Source organism: Pantherophis guttatus, chromosome 3 (assembly GCF_059756535.1).
Source record: "Pantherophis guttatus breed Tessera chromosome 3, ASM5975653v1, whole genome shotgun sequence".
In the NCBI taxonomy this organism is placed as follows: Eukaryota; Metazoa; Chordata; class Lepidosauria; order Squamata; family Colubridae; genus Pantherophis; species Pantherophis guttatus.
Window position 1 is genome coordinate 83,209,474 of NC_142065.1, and position 19,596 is coordinate 83,229,069.

General features: G+C 38.9%; 1 protein-coding gene across 1 annotated transcript in view; it reads right to left on the reverse strand.

Annotated features, from left to right (window-relative positions):
- Positions 1 to 4,885: 4,885 nt before the first annotated feature.
- PLPPR4 (phospholipid phosphatase related 4) overlaps positions 4,886 to 19,596 on the reverse strand; it is a 45,459-nt gene continuing 30,748 nt past the window's right edge. Inside the window, exons 4-7 of the mRNA XM_034437256.3 lie at positions 18,765 to 18,960; positions 14,810 to 14,867; positions 12,283 to 12,456; positions 4,886 to 11,208 (exon numbers count right to left, since the gene is read on the reverse strand). Coding sequence (XP_034293147.2) covers positions 9,871 to 11,208; positions 12,283 to 12,456; positions 14,810 to 14,867; positions 18,765 to 18,960 — 1,766 coding nt within the window. The 3' untranslated portion in view covers positions 4,886 to 9,870. The remainder of the gene's footprint in view (positions 11,209 to 12,282; positions 12,457 to 14,809; positions 14,868 to 18,764; positions 18,961 to 19,596) is intronic.

A 19,596-nucleotide genomic window follows, 5' to 3' on the forward strand; every position in this document is an offset into this window, starting at 1 on the left:
ATGTGTGGGAAAGTAGGAGGGGGGATTTAGTAGAGGGGTTGTCTTTAGACAAAATAGCATTCTTCCTGTCGGTCAAGGTCAGGATGATCCTGCATCTGGAGAAGGAGTGGTTGGAGTGATGTCTCAAGATGGGACAGATGGTGATTGGAACATGTGATCGACTGAGGAGGGAAGGGATGGTTTTTGGGGTTTTGATTTACTGAGGGAAAACTCGGACCTCTCAGATTCGGGTTTTCCCAGATGTGTCAGTTTACCTATTCTAGTAAATAGAACTTTGAAAAATGCTTGCTTCAGAGTTTTTACTAGGAGTTGGGATTTTTCTGGAACACTGACAGTCACTTCTCATCCAAGAAGCTTCTTCAGAGAGAGCTGAAGAAGCTTCTTGGATGAGAAGCGAAAGGTCTTCAAAGAAAAACCAGAAAGTCCAGTTGCCTCTTGAAAAAGCACCTTTGGACTTGACAGTCCAAGACACTAGGAAGATCCCTTCTGAGATGTTTGCCATGCCTGCATTCCTTCTGTGGGATAGCTGCCTCTTGTCTTATCCAAGGTCACTCCCACATACTATTACAGTTTGCTGCCACCTAGTATTTATTTGGATTTGTGTAGCTCAGATATGGGAGAATGAAGGCTCTTTCATTCAGGTAGCAAATGATCTGAAGTACCCCTGGATTTGACCACTTCAGTTCTGTTGGCTGTTGTGTAATCTTTTCTCTCTTCAATGCCAGGCCAAATTCTTCCTTTGTAATTTATAGCCACCTGATGCCTTAACTTATTAAACTGGGGTCCCTGCTGATCTCATTTACTATCTTTGTTTATTAACCTGGACTCCTATTGATCTTACTGATTACTATGTAGGACTACCTTCATAACTTTCTATCCAAACTGCTAATACCTTGAGATTCCAACTAATATTATGCTGAGATTGCGAAAAAGCTGCACAGATTTATGAGTGAATTCACCCATAAGATTTAGGATTGCTTTATTATTTTCCCCAGAAGCTTTTGACGTTTACTCATTTAGGTCTCGTATAATACAAAATCTCCCAGCATATGGGCAATACAACATACCTCTTCTGCAAAATCAAGGAAATGTTTAGCACAGGTTAAATACAGAACTATTGTGGGTGATTTTTGAATGATTTAAAAGCAAACTCAAATTGGTGTGACATCATCTTAATTAAGATTTTTTCTGGGTAAAAAATCTGAAGTCTTTGTGGCACGCTCATGTCAAAAACAGCATCTAATTGATAATTGTGTTTAATTGTTTTTAATGGCTGTTCTGTTTGTTTGTACACTGCCCAGAATCACATTTAGTGAGATGGGCAGCTATGTATCTTAGTGAAATAAATGTTCATACATATTTAGAAAGGCAACACACAAGAAGTTATTTTTTACGTGTAATTTTGCTGTGGTTTCCATTTATTTCCTCTAGAATCTCATATTTATATATTTACATTGCATATAGAACCAATTCATTTTTTTCTGACTGTAATTTAATGATATCATTCACAGACACTCTCTAAATTAGGAGCGGAATAATTTTGAGAAGAGACTCCATTTGATGTAGTGATTAAGGCATTGGCTGGAAATGGGAAGACCATGAACCTTAGTATTACCTTGGATAGGAAACAGCTGGGTGACCTTGGGCCAGTCACTTTGTCTTAGCCCAGGAAGGAGGCAATGGCAAACCACTTCTGAAAAATCTTGCCAAGAAAAGTGCTTACTGTATGATGGGAGGAAATACCACTCTTAAGGACTAGATTTAATAGTTGAAAAAAATAACCTGGAAAACATGATGGTGTCCATGTTATTGCTAAGAAAACAACACTGACTTGTCCTTGTAGTCACCAGGAATTTATCTGTTTACTTTTTAAATAGAAATATTGTGTTATCAATCTCTGACTTGTCTTAACTACAACATTCTCATTCAGTTTGTGTACAGAAAATTAGATATACAGCCGATGCCTTAATCACTACACCAAACTGAGTTTCTTCTCAAAATTATTGTTCCTAATTTAGAGAGTGTCTGTGAATGTTATCATTAAATCACAGTCAGAAAAAATAAATCGGTATCTATAGGCAATGTAAATATGAGATTCAAAAGTTCTATATTTAGAAAAAATATATTGCTATTTAAATAGAAGTCTACATTAATATAGTGCCTTCCTTATCTTCCTTTCCTTTCCTTTCCTTTCCTTTCCTTTCCTTTCCTTTCCTTTCCTTTCCTTTCTCCTTTCCTTATTTTTTTTTCTCTTTAAATTTATATTGCATGTTTGCTTTTATTATCGTACAAAATTTCTTAATAATCCACTTTATATTTTATATCTATAAATACAAGACTTTCTGGGAAGTGGATACACTACGGCCTTTTACTGGAAATCCAATGCTGGTTAGAATAAATCCGTTTCCACCTATCTGATTCTCTTCCAAAACTGCTGAACTGCAATTCTCACCATCATCCCCTATGGCCACTCTACCCAGAAACCCATCCTATGCAGTGCTATAGTTTTGTTGTAGTACATAAGCATATCATATAGTAGGTGAACTTGCTGTGCATTAAAAAAACTTGTCTCATGACTGCCCTACGAAGAAGACATTTTGGGTTGCTTTCGTATGCTGTGAGAAAGGGCTTGAGTGAGAAGGTCCAACAAGGTTTTATTAATTCAGAAGGCAGCAAATGTAGAGTTGATAAATTATTGATAGCAGAACTATGCATATTTTAGTAGTGATCAACCCCTTAAGTGTTCACTTGGGTATCACATACTTTTGATGTGTAACTCCTTTTTACTCTTGAGTCCAGCAAGGTCTTCTGCACATCAGCAGTCCAACTGCTAGATGTCCATAGAGAACATTCCTCTTGACTTCAGCATTCCTTTTCCCTGTTAATGCTAAGGGATGATTAAACACTGCATTTCCATAAAGCTGCAATATAAACAGCTATGTATAAGCAGATAACTAGATTAGTTGCCATGGGAACAGAAAATACAATGTCAGAATGAAATTGAATGAAATCTTTGATCATCTAGAAATGAGCCCCATCCTATCAAAGTACAGCTTTCTTCTCCATTAGCTATATTTTTTTTTCTATTGCCTATCTTCCAGTTTTTCTTCAATTTTCATTCATATTTGGAAAACTCAAAAGCAGATAAAGCAAACCTAACTCTCACATCTCCCCGCCCCACCTGTACTGTGGAACTAGACTGAAATCCACAAATTTGCAATGTCGTGGTCATCTTTCTAGATTGAGAAATAAAATTGGAACAATGAATTATAGATTTTGAAGCCATTCTCTGTGATACTAAACCTGGGCTTGCAGTCAATAAAGCTGTCAAAAATCAGCTGATAGGATGCTGATTGGTTTCCATGGCAACAGATCTTCTGCCTCGTCACTCTAGCAACAGAGATCTGATCACCTTGGAAGTAAATTTGGGCATCTTTACAGCTGATCACATAAAGCTGTCTCCCCAGGCTAAACCTGGTCCATTTTATCCTTTCTGTATCTTTTGGATTCTACTTCAGACAATGTTTTTGTTTTTCAACAATAGTACAAAGTTGTGCATTTCGGCATATGGTGATTTGAATTTAGGTCAGTATTTCAATACTGCAGTAAGATAATAGCATTATGGGGGATAGATTTTAAGGAGATTAAATTGCAGATGGATTTTCCTGTTCACTTCTAAAATAGATGACCATTTAATAAGCCACATCCGTTCTTCTGGTTTTTTTCCCTCTGATTTATTTTGAATATATTGGGTGTTCTTTCTGTTTTTTACACTCATGCTGAGCTAGATTTTCCTGGCCCTGCTTGTGAATCTTAATTTGTGGCTGAAACTACTCAGTTTACAAATTGTGCATAGAATCTTCTACAGAGATTAGTCAATTTAACAAAGATAATGTAGTTAGGCTTCTCCCCCTTGGGAGTTTACTTGAAGTTTATTTATTTATAATTTTCCCTACCTTTATTATTTTATAAGTGACTCAATGCAGTGAACATACGTACTATTCCTTTCTCTTCATATGGAATGCGTTTGCAACATACATTTGTATCCTAATTAAGGAAATAAACTACACAATCATGGTTTGATGTAACATACATTTTAGCTGAACTTCTATTTTTTTCCACAGCCAAGTAAATGTTTTAAGGAGTATTTATATATAAAGCTCAAGTTGGTTTTCTGTCTGAAATACCATAGTTTCTTATGACAGTGTATCTTCTTTGTATAAGTGGGCAGATCCATCCATTTGTCTATTAAGGGAAGACAATACAGAGCATTTAGCTGTTAAAAAATTAGATTTAAAGCCATTACTGGTATTTGCGGTGCTGGATTAGGATGGTCAGGATTGGCCACAAGTGAGGGGTCAAAATATCAGCATGATAGCTGTGATTGAAGCTCCATCCCCTTTTACATTTGACACACGGAAAAAATTGAGGGGTTTTAATCACGGTTGTTGCCACCATCTTGATTTCTCCCTGCTATACACAAGCGCACACACACACGTATATTGGCCATAATGGCCACTCCAGAAATTTGCTGTCTCTGTTATTGGGAGCAGTACCATCGTATGTATTTTGATCTATTAACAGCACAAAATTTGTACCTGTTTCTTAAAAAAGGAAACCTTTGATTTTCTGTCTCTTGTAAGAAAAGAAAGGAAAAAAAGGAAAGGAAAAGAAAAAGGAAAGGAAAGAGAGGAGAAGAGGCAAGAGGAGAGGGGAGGGGAGGGGAGGGAAGAGGAGTCCCTGCAGATTTTACACTATTAGTTGTTGCTCATGGTCTTGAAATGCCCTGCCCCCTCTTGTAAGAAAAGATAGAATATATTTAGTAATATGGGGAAAGAAAGGAACAAACACTCTGGGACACACAAATAAGACTTCTCTACTTCAATGCGGAATTAATATTCATTTTTAATGATATTAGCACAATAAACTCACACAGTAGCATTGAATTTTGTACTTATTTAACAAAATACATTTATAGCAATTTACAAAGTTTGTTTTTTGTTTTTTTTTAAAACAGTGCATTACATTTTATTAGAACACAATACTTTATATAGAATTCTCATTTAAAAACATATTCTGTATTTTACCCAATTTTATTTTCTTAGTAAAGCACAGCCTAACAAAGAAATTGGTGCCCCTTTCAGCAAGTAAGAAAAAAACTCGAAGATGCCACCTGTCAATTTGATTTGTTTTGAAATTAAGGTATCAGTGGAATGTAAACAAAGATTTGTTTTACAAAAGGCTTCACAGATGATATACAACCAGAAGTTAGAATCTCAATGTATATTATTATTACACTTTTTGTTCTTTAATGTAATTACTGAGAAGCCGTTATTAAAAAGAGTAGCCTTTGGCACTTCTGTGTAAAAAAGTATTTTCAGTATTTTAAGTAAAGAATGTAATTTCAATGATTTTGCAAATGCTTTTAAAATTGTTGGCTGGTAAGTAGGAAAAGTTTAGATAGGAAAAGTATCGCTGCCGTTGAAAGAGTGCAGCGAAGTTTAGAGTCCAAGTAACAACTCACAATTATTTATATGTGGTTGGCTAACTAAAGCAAAGCAAGAAGGATAATTAAAGAAAAGCAACCACTCCCTCCAAAAACATAAACATGCAACAGAAAAAAAAAGAGATGTTATCTAGAATGGCTATTTGGAGTGCTTGTATTATTGCAGTTGTTCAGATCGCAATCCTATATTTATTCATTGAAGTACAAGTCCTGATGAGCTCAGTCCAACTGAGAGTGGTACACATGATGAGGATTTTATTAACATTTGTATATCATGTTTCTAGCCTAGCAATGACTGCTTGCTATGTACTGTTAAGTCTTTTGAAGACTTTCCAATTTAATAAACCAAAAATAATAATCCCCTCTGCCTTCCAGTCAACAGTTCATCAGAATTGATCGGAGTAAAAACACTTAAATCTTAGCCAAGAATCTGAATAGCCTTTCCTCTGGAGAAAAAGTTCAATACTATATTTAACATTAAATGCTGTAAATACATAGTCAATCCTCCAATCCAGCTAAGGTAAAAATGTAGCCTCAGAGCTCCAGCAAGCAGCTCCGGGGCTTCTTCAAACTAGCCACCGAATTACCCTTTTTAATGTGAAAAAAGAAGAAATTCTACAATCGTATAAGTTTGAATTATACCAACACTGAAATCAAATTTAGTGCATTTGGTCCTACCTACTTTTTTGAGTGCAGCTCATGGCATGATATTCTAATTAAAGGCTAGATGTGAGTCTCCTCTGAAAAAAGCAAGGATGCTTCACTAGGGGGACCCTTATCAAATGTTCAACATAAAGCAAGGAGCTGTTGGTACAAGAGTGCTGGACATAAAAATCAGGGTGAAATTCAGCAGATTCTGGAGAACCAGTAGCGGAAATTTTGAGTAGTTTGGAGAACTGGCAAATACCACCTCTGGCTGGCACCAGAGTGGGGTGGAAATGGAGATTTGGCAATATCCTTTCCCCAGGAATGGGGATTTTGCAGTATCCTTCCCCTGGCGTGGGGTGGGAATGGAGATTTTGCAGTATCCTTCCCCTGCCACACCCACCAAGCCACACCCACAGAATTGGTAGTAAAAAAAAATTGAATTCCACCACTGATAAAAATATATATTGGCTGGATGCCTGCACCCAGCAATCAGGATTGTATGGTTTATTCCTGAGCTGGATTAGGATTAGGGATGTGTGATGACCAGTTTGGGACCGGAAGAAGTGGAATGTAGGTCTGTTTCGAGATGCGTATCTGAAGACATGATTCTCATCTGTTCTAAATGGTGTCGTTGATAATGCCTTCCTTTCCATCTAATCCAATGAGAGATGTTAACTCCTCAATGCTATTGTGGGCTATGCAAGAAGTAACTGCCTGCAGTGTAACTCACAATAGATTTCAGAATGATTGTCTAAAGAACGCTCTTTGTGTAGAAGACCCTGCCTTTTGCAGGACTACAGGCTAAGTTTCAGCATAGTCGTGCTGGATGAAAGAATCTTAGGTAAGTGAGCTGGTAAGGACCTTTGCCTTGAGAGAGCCACTGCTACGTGGTGGAACAGTTGCACTGCTGTTGGCTTTCTGAGCTTACAGGGATGTGGGAGGGGGAATGCAAGAGGATTTGCTGCCTTATGCTCCCGATAGAAAAGGGGATATGAATTCAATGAATAGAGTATAATAAGTAATCTGCCCCCCACTGCCATCATTTTAAAAAAGTAGTGGAAAGTACAATGTATGCATTTTGCTTTTGAAGTGCTTTTAAACACTGTTTTAATAGATAAGATAGCTTTACTGCACGATTATGACCAAAATATTCTTGCATTATGTAGTGTTTTTGTTGTTAACAAGAAAAATCAACAGATTTTCGAGAGATAGATTGGATTCCAATTCTTTCCGGTAGGATAGAAATGAGGTTAGATTGTCACTCAAAGCTCTTTGGAGGGAGAATGGAAAACATAATCGAGAAACTATTGTTGATGTTGGCCCATTTAGGTTTCTAGAAAATAAACATTTGGATTGGACCTTCGAAACGCTAGATGTCAGATACCTCTCAATTTTCTTTCCTGGCTGAGTGTTCTGATGTGAACTCCTAGATTAATGTACAGATGAGCCATTGCATTATTAGTTGGTTTTTGCATTTCCTGAATATGCTGGCAGTTTTATTAGCTTAAAAACAGGTTTAAGATGCCTGTTTTATGGGAAAATAACAAATGTGTTTTCTAAGAACCTATTTAATTTGAAATGTCTATGTAGGATGAAATAATTTATAGAGATATGGCTTATGAGGTGAAAAACGAACATAGGACGTGACATGAACCCAAAATAAATCAATTTGTCCATAATTTATTATTCTAGGAAATTCTTTGAGATATATTTTTGATAACCCATTTCATTTGGCCAGTTTTGTCCCTGGTTGGGTGAGACTCTAGCAGCATCTCACGGCTTCAAGATGTGTTCATGGTAAGGGTAAAAGAATTATATTCCTAATTGAAAATTATATTAACTGAATATGGGTTAATTGTAGTACAATGCAGTACCTTTATATTTGTTTGATGATTGTTACTGGGCATGGCGTTTTTTTAAAAATAAAAAAAACACTGATTGATGAACACGCTGCAAGTAGTTGAAAGGTCATTTTATATTCCAAATGACTAAAACAGGGGTATCAAACTGGCGGCTTGTGAGCCAGATGCATCACGCACAGGCCATGCCTACCCCGGATCCACAAAGGCAAAAAAGTCATGATATGTCACGTGACGCGATCGAGTTTGATACCTGTGGACTAAGAGAATCACTTCTCGGTGTGAGTGCGAGTATCGATTTTATCTGTGGTTGTCCCTAAATGACAAGACCAGCCCATCTACTGGATAGGAGAGTTATGCAATATCTCACATTGTCACAGGCCACCAGGTAGTCAGCTACAAGTTACCTCAGCCATTGCTTTCATTGAGATCAGAACTATTAAATCCTTTTTAGTATATTAGGAACTCAGAGGAAGGCAGAGGTTCAACACCGATGCAGAAGAAAGGGGGATAGGTGATCTAATGTAATCTGGCTTTAAGCACTTAAAATAGCAAACTGTCATAGGGGAGAGGATTCAGCAACTTAATTTCAGTTCTCATTTCCACTGACTATTTCACCAGCCATGGGAGATTAAGATAAGCCTATTACGATTGCTTGGATCTTCCAATCATGCTCCCTCATTAAATTCAGGTCACTTCTGGGAGCAGAAGTACAACCCAGTTTTTGGGAAAAGAATAACAGGGGTCCTTTGTCTTGTCTATGATGTTCCTATGTTTAAGGCCACGCCTGCTAATTGATTAGGCAATCTGACTTGTAAGATTTATTTGCACTGTTACAACACAGTGGCAGTGATCAGGGTGAAGTGCTAGCTAACCAACGATGAACTGATAAAAGAAAAATGTAAACCATGAAGCAAACTGAGAACCCTGTTCAAAATGAAGAATTTGAATTAGTGCCGTAAGAGATCCTTATCTTCAAAAAAAAAAAAAAAAAAGCAGCACAATATTTAAATTAATCCCAAACTATCTCATTAAAAAAGAAACATCTATCTCTGTAGCACCTGTAACTGAATAAAGTTTGGAGAAAAGCAAACACTAAACTGACTCAGGAGAAAAAAAAATTATTCAACTTTCATGGAATATCACCTTTTGTTTCTGTTTTGGTTTTTTTGGCTCCAGAAAATCTTTCAAAGAACTACACAAAACTTTTGCGATCATTTGAGATGAAAACTGCACTATAGCAAAGCTGTATTGATTCTTGATACTTTTCTATTCTAAATGATTGCAGTTAGCATGGTGTTTTCAGCTAGAATACTCGGAAAGAACTCGCACATCAAAATGTATTGTGTTTAGAGAGCTGCACAGGAGTAGAAGTTTTCTAAAAATGTAAAGTTAGAATCAGCACCGTTTGGTATTAAATTTTGGTGCAAAACCCGCAAAGATGAAGTACAACTCTGGTACAGCTTTTGCTTATTTAAAAAAAATTGCTTCCCTTTGACCATGAAATAGAGATAAGTTGAAAAGTTGGCACATTCAGGAAATAAGCGGTCTAGGTTTAAGACCGCTCTTTTTGCTGACACAGATCCCACTGGAAAAACATTTTGATTCTGAAAACAAAAGCTTGCTCCCCTTCACTAGGTTCTTGCATTGTGCTTTTTCCCCCCGCGACATGAAATTCACAAATTCATGCACAATCACTACACATCAGCAACATCCATAAACAGTCAGGCTGATGGTCAATAGTTGGCACATCAAGAATATTTCGGCATCAGCTCTAAAAATAAAGAGAGTGCAACGCTTGCACCCAAAAAGTATTGATTGTAGTGGTGTTTGTTGTTTTGGCCGAAGCACCAGCCCTCATTCTTTGTAAGCTCTTGTTGGAGATGTTCCTTTGTAGAAGATATTCCTGGTATTCTCTGGGCTGCTGCCTCTTTCGGGTATTAAAATGATATTGCCTTTTCTCCGAAGTGTCGAGTCACGGCTAGAGGAAATGGACAGGGTCTCTGAGCCGATCTCGCTGCCTTCTACAGGGGTCACTCTTATTGTGGTGATCCCATGATGATGATGGTCGCTGCCATCGATGTTGCTTCTTTTCCGATCCCCAGAACTGTAACTGTCTTTCAAAGATTCGCAGCTCTCAGAGTCTCTGTTGAGATCGTTGAGCTCGTATGTTTGGCGAAGGCTCCCTTTCTCTGGGGCTTTCCATTTCCAGGAGCCACTGCCTTCTCCTTCGGATGGCATTTGGATGATCTGACGGCTATTCTCAGGATGGGCCTCTACCCTTACAATGCTGCTCGGTTCGTGATCTGTCAAGGTTTTGTAACGGATCGCTCCTGTACAGGTTACTGTACCGCCATCAGAGCTCTTTGGGCTGCCCTGAAGGACTCCTTGTTGCTTTGACATGGCAATGACCTGCATGATCCTTGGCTGGCTGTTGCTTCTGCACCCAACTGTCTTCTCAGCAGCTTTTAACCACTTTGCTCGAGCAGAATTCGTTTTGGGAGACGTATTCACATTTTCCTGGGTCTCTTCAGGGATGTGCACAAGCTGGGAAGATCCTGGACGTGACTGAATGGAAACTCTGGGTCCCCCAGATAGGCCAACACTGTTACAGCCTGGCATGCTACCAGGCTGAATTTTCAGGTACTGATTGCTTGGACCATGGTGATCTCCATTAACACCCACTCTAGATGGCTCAGAGCTTGACCTCATTTCAATAGCCCTAGGCGGTGACTGTCCAGAATCGGTTTCAATTACCTGCAGGGACAGCTTCCGACTTTCATTCTTGTTCTTCCATTGAGAGAGGAGTTGTTTTGAGCGGGCGGAATCCATGGAGGCATGTATGGACGCGTTCCGTCGAACCGATTCCTCTACTGCAGGTGTGTTGACTCTTGGCAAGGTGTTGCTGAATGTGACCATGTTTTCCTTTCCCATCGGACTTCGTGGCATTATAATCTCTACATCAGCGTTTGCTCTCTTAAGGTTTGTCAAGGAGCCGGTGTCTCTGTGGTTCCTGTTCAACATGTTCTCCATGTGCTGAGTTGCGATCACATCATTTCCACTACCATTTTTCCCTGGTAAAATTCGATTAGGATCTTGGCTTAGGTCAGGCAAAGGTCTCAATGGTTCTCTATGTATGTTATGACTGAACATGTTGTCTTCACTTGGCAGAAAGTTCCCCACAGCATACAGACCCTGGTATTTGAAGGAGGAAAAAAATAGAACCCTTTTATGGAAAAGTAAGTATTTATAAACACTTCAGCAAAAGATAGTTAAATTTCTCAAGTGTTGTAAGTATGGAATGAACTCTTAAAACTGCTAAAGTATCAGCCAAAGGTATTTTTTTTCCATAGTGGGAACACACGTATTCCTAGCAATTATCTGGATCTGTCCCTGTTTTAGGAACCCTGTTTCTGTCTTAAAATCCCAAAGGAACAGTTTCATCAACAGCTGGAATAGGCAAAAGAACATGAAAAGACATCCAGGCATATCTCCACTCCTTTATCACATTTCTTTACTTTTAAAAAAAGCTGTAATGTCTCAGACCAATTTCAGAAGTGTTTAAATGGATAGGCCTTTTTTAAAGCCTTCTGCCAGCTTTAAGGAACGGTTAATACAGAGGAAGGAAACCAGAATCAACGAAGTCCAGCAGTTTAATAAGAGCACAGGGATTAAGCTGCCATCAATAAGAGTTTAATTGTTCCAAGGTTATCGACATGGGCTCAGATGGGAATCCTTTCAAATCAAAAAGGTTTGACATTTTGCAGTGGGCCAACTTTCCATGCACCAATTGTTTAATCAAAATAATTTCTTTAAAAAAAAAACAAAAAACCAGGAGGAACATAGCATTTGCTAGTTACTCTTGCTGTAAAATTATCTACTGATATATATATATAAAAAAAAGACTAATGGGAACTAGGTTATCGTAAGCACCATGATATCCCATCCATGATTCCCAGAGCTCTACATGAGGCAACTTGTCATGCAGCTGTGTATGTAGTTTTGCTCCCGACTTCACCAATTTCATATTAAAGAGAGAGACTAATTTGCTCATGATTGCCCATGAAGGCTTATAGAGCCCTAAATACATTATGTTATCTTGTGAATAGATTATCGATGCCCTTTCCATTTTTCAAGGACATCTGTTCATTTTTAGAAGCACATTGTAGAGCGCCAATTTGAATAATGTACATGAGACATCTAAAACCACATAAAACCTCTGAATTCATAAGACATATAGGCAATTCTGAATGCCAACATTCTACTCACCAAGTAGAGAGCAATTCCACCCCCAATTAAAAAGCCACAATAAACATCCACTGGGTGGTTTTTGTACTGGGTGATGCGTGTCAGGCCACATATGATTCCGCAGATAATAAAAGCAAAGACTAGAAGTGGCTTCAGAAGTTTAGAGGAGTCGGTTAGCGTAGAATTGAAGTACATCTTTAAAAGAAATACATTTTTTTAAAAAGTTTAGTGACATTTCCCCATGGAATGGTACTCTTTCTTTTCCTGCTTTTTTGAAGGAAGGTAATAAAGGAAAACAAACAAAAATCCGTTGGGTTGTTTTGAAAGAAGAAAAAATAATAATTAAGGTGATGCTGTATGTTGTGAGATAAAGAGTCAAGGATTTTCTCCTTGCTATTCGGAATTTGGGAGAAAAATGCAACGTGACAACCATGACTTGGAGTGAAAATAACAGTGATGGGAACTATGTCTTATTGCTAGTTTGCAAATGTAATTAAAATGAATAGCTCAGTTTCTTGAGTGAATGAGTTGGGAGTGGCTCTTCCAGATAGTAACTTCCATCGAACTCTGAGTGGGACCAGCTGAGGACAAGTCAATCTTCAAAATGTCTTCTGATTCAATGGAAGGGAGAGGTGAAAGAACCTCTTTGTCACAGAACTCCAAACTCCATCTGAGTAATTTCTCAAGGTGTGAACTGAGCACCTGTCAGTATGAACCAGACAGGAATTTATTTGGAGGTGTTATGGAGGAAGAGTCAAGTGCTAAATGGAACCAGATCAGAGCTGCTTATCCCATAAAGCCTTTGGAGAAAAGAAGGAGCACCCCCCCATATTATAATAGGATAACTTCAATGATAATCTTGCCCCTCCCCCCAACCTCCATCCCTCTGTGAATGCCATTAGAAATAATCAGATCTGTCTTTTCATTCACATCACTGCTTCCTACTAATGATGTTGGAGATGTCTGAATATAGTCTGGATGAGATGACACTTTGGTTTAATAGCAGTGAAGAGCCATAGTTGGGAGTCCTCCAAATATTTCAGAAATTAAATCCTCCTTGCATTGTGAGAAAAGCTCTTGGCAGAGAAAAACATGTGCAGTCCTATGCCATGCCCACTTATCAGGAAATAAGAATAGTATGTGTCAAGAGGAATATGAGCCACCTGCTTTCATGCTGAATTTGCAGTGAGTCGGTTTGAAAAATTAGAAGACTGATATAAATACTGAAATACTGACTCATTTCTGATATTAATTTGTTCTTTGATGCCTATGGAGATTCTCAGTCATCCGGGTCATGATTATTCCAAAGGTGCTTTTTCAAAAGGCAACTGGACTTCCTTTGTTTTTCCTTGAAGACATTTCACTTCTCACCCAAGAAGCTTCTTTGGTTCTGTGGTGAATGATGGAGAATGGAAGGATTTATATTCCTTGCAGTCATCTGGTTGTCAGCATTCTTTTTGAGAGCCCTTGAGTTCACCTGGAGGTTCATCTGTACCTCGGGGGGGGGGGTGGTCACCTAAATAGTGCAAATGGGTGTGGAACCTTCTTGGAACTGTTGAAAGGACTGTGTGGTAAAGGAGATAGGTGGCATTGTATTCCTCCCCTCTCTGTTGAGAGAACCCACCTCTCTTTCAGTGGTGGCATTCAGCCGGTTCGGACCGATTCGGACAAACCGGTAGCAGCAATCGTGGATTGCCCCCCCCACCCTGGCACTATGCCATCCTATTTAGCCACGTTTTGGAGGCTGGGTGCATGCGTGGAAGGCATGCGTGTGAGCAATGCGCAAGCACGGAAGGCCAGGCGCATGCGTGGAAGGCGGACGGCGGCGAACCATTGGTAAAAATATGTGAAACCCACCTCTGCTCTTTCTGTTCTCTCCTCTCCCAACAGAGGGGAAGGGATACGACACCACGTATCTCCCATTTACAACACAGTCCTTTCAGCAGGTCCAAGAAGGTTCCACACCTATTTGCACTATTCAGGTGACCCCGAGGGCACAAATAAACCTCCAAGTGGCCCCTACAACTCTCAAAGCGAGTGCTGACAACCAGATGACTATAAGGAATATAAAATCTTTCATTCTCCACCATTCGGTCAGACCTGAGGAAGCTTCTTGTTCTTTGATGGCATACAATATATTTTCAATCCTGAAAAATGTTCTTTTCATTTAAATGCAGATAAATCAGCATCATTTAATGGTGAAAGTGAAAGCTGTATGTTTTTGTGATCTGTCACAAAATGTTGCTCTTACCTGGACGTAAGTCCACTGAGCATGTTAGATGTTACTTAGGAGTATACATATATGACATTTATATTATTATGACTTGGCCACGCTGCTTTTAAAAGTATTTCCTCATTCCAAAGGACAGGGTATTTAATGTTTCTACCAATTCTCCTTAATCTCTAATTTTTATATTTTACTTATTTGAAATAATGAAGTTGGGGTGATTCTTCTTTATCATCAGGCTGTTTTATACAAGGAAAGCAATGACATTCTGATTCACACACCCCCTTGTACACATTAATACGAAAAGGCTTAATTACTCACCGAAACATACACAGCTGCAAATGCTGCCAGGGTGGCGTGTTGTGAAGGAAATGACTTTCTGCAAAGGAAGGACATTCAAATTAAATTTCTCACTGAAAAGACATTCCACCAAGCCTGATTTAAAAATAACTTAAAAGCACCGGGTGGTCCAATTTGGTTACCGTGTTTAACCTGCAAGCTTGTATATTCTGAGAAATTATTATTACATTATCAGTTTGAAAAAAACCCCGACCTTTTGGTATTTTGTAAAGAATGACTGCTGTAGCTCACATTAACAAACAGTAATAGACATTTTGACTGCACTGATTAAAATCCTGAATGAAGAAAATTTCCAATTATGGCAGAATGAATATTGCATAAAGATTTGGGAATAGCTCATTTCTTGCCATTAATTTTCCCAGTGACTGGATAAGCATTGCACCCATCAATTAAAACTCTTTGACCCACTGCCCCCAAATTGGCAGCAGAATTCTCCTCCTCCAGGATTTCTATCTGTGCTTACTTGATGATTTCCTAATAATCACCCCCCAGTTTTTTAAAGATATAAAGAAATAGATATCTCAGAAAAGTACTCTGAATCTTGATCCATGGTGATGCTGGCAGTTAAGATGTTCAGCAACACAAAAGAAATCTAGAAAACCTTAATGCAGTGTTTCTTAAAGTGTGGTCCAAGGACCCCGGAGCAGTGGTGGTATTCAGCCGGTTCTATCCGGTTTGAGAGAACCGGTAGCGGCGGCTGCGGAAGGCTCCGCCCACCTGCCCAGACGTCATCATGTTCCATTTTTGATGGTCTGTGCATGCACAGAAGGCCCTGCACGTGCTCAGATTTGCAAACCGGTAGCGAATATAAGTGAATAGCACCCCTGCCCCGGAGTCCCTTACCAGAGTCTCTCACAGGTCCATGAAATCAAAATTATTTTCCAGACATTGAAAATATTTGCAAAGATTAAAACAATTTGCAAAGATTCTTACTATTTTTAGTTCTTAAAAAAATACTGGTTTATTTAATATGTTAATATTTATGTTAACATCTAACATACATTTAATATGTTCAATATTGTTTATTTCATAGGTTTAATATTGTTACTTTGACATGATTCTACAAATAAATATTCTACAAATACATCAATTTTAATTTTTAATAAGGTAAATATTGATAAATGTAACCTACAGTCTAAAGCTTTTTGGAGGTCCTCTATTATTTTTAAAAATGGAAAGGGATCCTGAAAGCAGAAACGCAAGAAACACTACTTCTAAGGGTTGACTGAAAAGTGCAAGCACTCAGGCGGTAGTTAGGAGGTAGGGGAAAGGTGTTTAATTAATTATTTCATTTTTTAAAATCTTGTGGAGTAATATTTTAAGATTTCTCTCTCTAAAAAGCATTGAAAATTGTTGTAGTGAATATAACTCCAAAAGGCAACATTTAGAAAACGTTTCTTCTTAAATTCAACATCTAGCCAACCTTGGCTGATCTGCAGTGTTGAACCTGGTTAGGACTTGGATAAGGATAAGGACCACTTGGGCTAACCTGAGGAACCCTAGTGGTGCAGTGGTTAGAATGCAGGCTAACTCTGCATTCCACTGCCAGGAGTTCAATCCTGACCAGCTCAAGGTTGACTCTGCCTTCCATTCTTCTGAGGTTGGTAAAATGAAAACCCAGATTGTAAGGGGTGATATCCTGACTCTGTAAACCGCTTAGAGAGGGCTGTAAATCAATGTGAAGCAGTATATAGGTCTAAGTGCTATTGCTAAGTGCTATTGCTAAACTATAAGGTTGCCAAAAACATTTTGGAAGAAGGCTTTGGCAAACCATTTCTTTACTTTTGTCAAGACAATGATAGCGATATGTCCATGAAGTCACTTAAAATCAAAGTCCACTTGAGGAGACTTAGATGCACTCAAGCAAAGTCTATGATGTATCAAAGCTTATGCATGAAGACATCTGTACATGAAAATTATCACTAGAGAACACACAATAACCTATTCTGAGATAGGCATTTTTTAAAAAAATATTGAGGCATTCTCAAAAACAATTACTGTAAATCTGGGAAATTGAAATAAGATTTTTAGGGGTTCCCCCCCTTCTTTTTAAAGAACTGTCTTCTTTCAAAATTAGACTTTATATATTAATGTTCTCTGATAAAAGAAAGCCATGGGCCTCATTTTACCTTGCTATCTGCAAATGCTATTATGGTATCTAAATATCTGTTTATAAATCACTTAATTTTATGCATGGTGATTACTCTTGGAATCAGTGCAGGTAATAAAATGGATGCGCAGAGAGGTATTCACATCTCCTTTGCAAATTCTAAATGTGCATTTTTCTTAGAACATTATATTAAGCATTTGGGGAAAGAGCATAGGAGCAGGAAAATATTGTTCAATTACTGCCTAGGCCAGGGGTGTGGGCAACTGTGGCCCTTTTACAACCTGTGGACTTCAACTCCCAGAATTCCTGAGACAGCCAAGCTGGCTCAGGAATTCTGGGAGTTGAAGTCCACAGGTCATAAAGGGACCATATTTACCCACCCCTGGCCTAGGCCTATTATTAGGGAAATCTTTCTCATTATTGCAACCCATTTTGTTGACAAAATTACCTTTTTTAGTAAGATACAAACCCCTGCAATTGTAACCCGCTTATTCACTGTCATTTTCAAGCAACTGAAATGTCCATTCATTTTGTAATTATCCTTACTTATAAAGGTAGTCCCTGACTTAGAACCATTCGTTTAGTGACCGTTCGAAGTTACAGCAGCACTAGAAAAAAGTTGCAGCATCCCCATGGTCACGTGATTTACACGTGATGTAAATCTGGTTCATAGTTATGGCGGTTTCAGTGTCCCAGGGTCATGTGATCACCTTTTGTGACCTTCTGACGAGCAAAGTCAACGGGGAAGCCAGATTCACTTAACAACCATGTTACTAATTTAACATCTGCAGTGATTCACTTAACTAATGTGGCAAGAAAGGTCGTAAAATTGGGCAAAACTCAGGTAACAAGTTTCTCACTTAGCAACATGAATTCTGGCCTCAATTGTGGTCGTAAGTTGAGGCCTACCTGTAGTTAAGCAATTTTTTGCTGTGAAAACCAAAAGCCTTATGAGAATTACATAAATTCATCTCTGTAGAATTCTACCCTCTTTAATCTGTTTCTAAATATGCTATTTCTTGGGTATGCTAATATATGGCAGAACACAGCCAAGGGGTTTGATCCACCTTAACTCAGTAGAAGTAGAGGAAAAAAGACCAGCTGCCTTTGTTTCATTCCAGTGTCACCTACGTGTCAATCAGTCCAACAAAGGTAATTTACCTGAAGGTAACTACCTTCGTCCCAGCTAATTTTGATACTAATTGTAGCTATCAGGCATCACATCGTGCTTCCTAGAGCTGGAGGGGAATGACGGAATGGACACTTGGGCATTTCACTTCCTGCTTTTGGCTAATAATTAAATTGGCAGCTACCGTAATGCATTAGGGTTGTAGCTAAGAGCAAGGTAAGAGAAACACAGCTATTCATCCCCTCTGCTGCGACTCCAATGTCCTTGGGTTCTTCCCAAATGTCATCCTGAAAAAGCCATTCCAAAATTGACCGAACTACATTTTCCCCCATATGATTTCAATCAAAACCTGTAACCTATAAAAAATAAGACTTTTTTTGGGGGGGGAGCTTGATTCTTTTCTCTTCATCTCTTGCAGCCTCCTTTACCCCGTGTGTCACATTTTATTTTTATATACAGAAAACTGGCTTCCTGGTGATAGTCGCAAGCAACTTTAGAAGTCGTTTTTGTCTGAAGAACACACTGAAATATTCTATGTAAATTACAAAGCAAAGGCTCGTCTTGTGGAAAAGCAAAATATGCAGACAAATACTATAATCAGCCTGACAAGGATGTACATCCATGATGAACAAGAGATAACAAATACTGAATAACATACAACTAATTATGTTTCTAACCTGCTGTCATTGATGATAATGGGATCAGATCCTGAGCAAATATCCTCCACAATGTAAGAATTTTCTGAGCACGATACGTTGAGAGAAGTATAATTAGGTTTGCATACAGTCAGGAAATACGGTGTTTGATATCCAGTTGACAGCTGTATGATATCAGTGACGAGTGCAGTAGCACAAAGGCCAAAGATATGGACACCTAGAAATGGAACAAAAAAAAAATGATTACACTTTGGTCAATGGAAAGCCAAATGGGTCACTAAGCACCCAGTTATAGGGAGACATGTAAATGACCCCACAAAAAAGGTGACAGGCTTTGAATTACCGCATCAGCAATAGACAACCCTGAATAGGATTCACATCTCACATGGTGTTGTGGCCCGTACGTGGCCTGTACAGCTAGTAGCTGATTCAGACAGCGAGGAGGCTGGTGTGGTGCTGCGCCAGCAGCCTGTGCAGCTGGCACTCGAGTCGGACAATGAGGAGGCTGGATAAGATGTGGTGCCAGAGGCGGGGATTCAGCCAGGGCCTTCAGAACTTCCAGAAGCTCCCTTAAGTGAAGAGGACAAAGAGGAGGAGCCTCTTCTCGATGCACGGGCGCGCAGAGCTGCCAAAAGGCAGGAGTGGCTCCTCAGGAGGAGGTCTCCTTGAGAGTAAGGCTTGGGGCTAAATGGCCACTCTCTTAGCCTATTTAAGGAGGAATGCCAACTGAAGCAATTTGCAGGGAACAACTTAGTTCACATACCTTTGTGTTTTGTCTTGCTTATCTTATCAGCTTCCTGCAAATTGCTTCTGGGCATTCTGCCAACCACAGTAAGCTTTCAGTTATTATTCT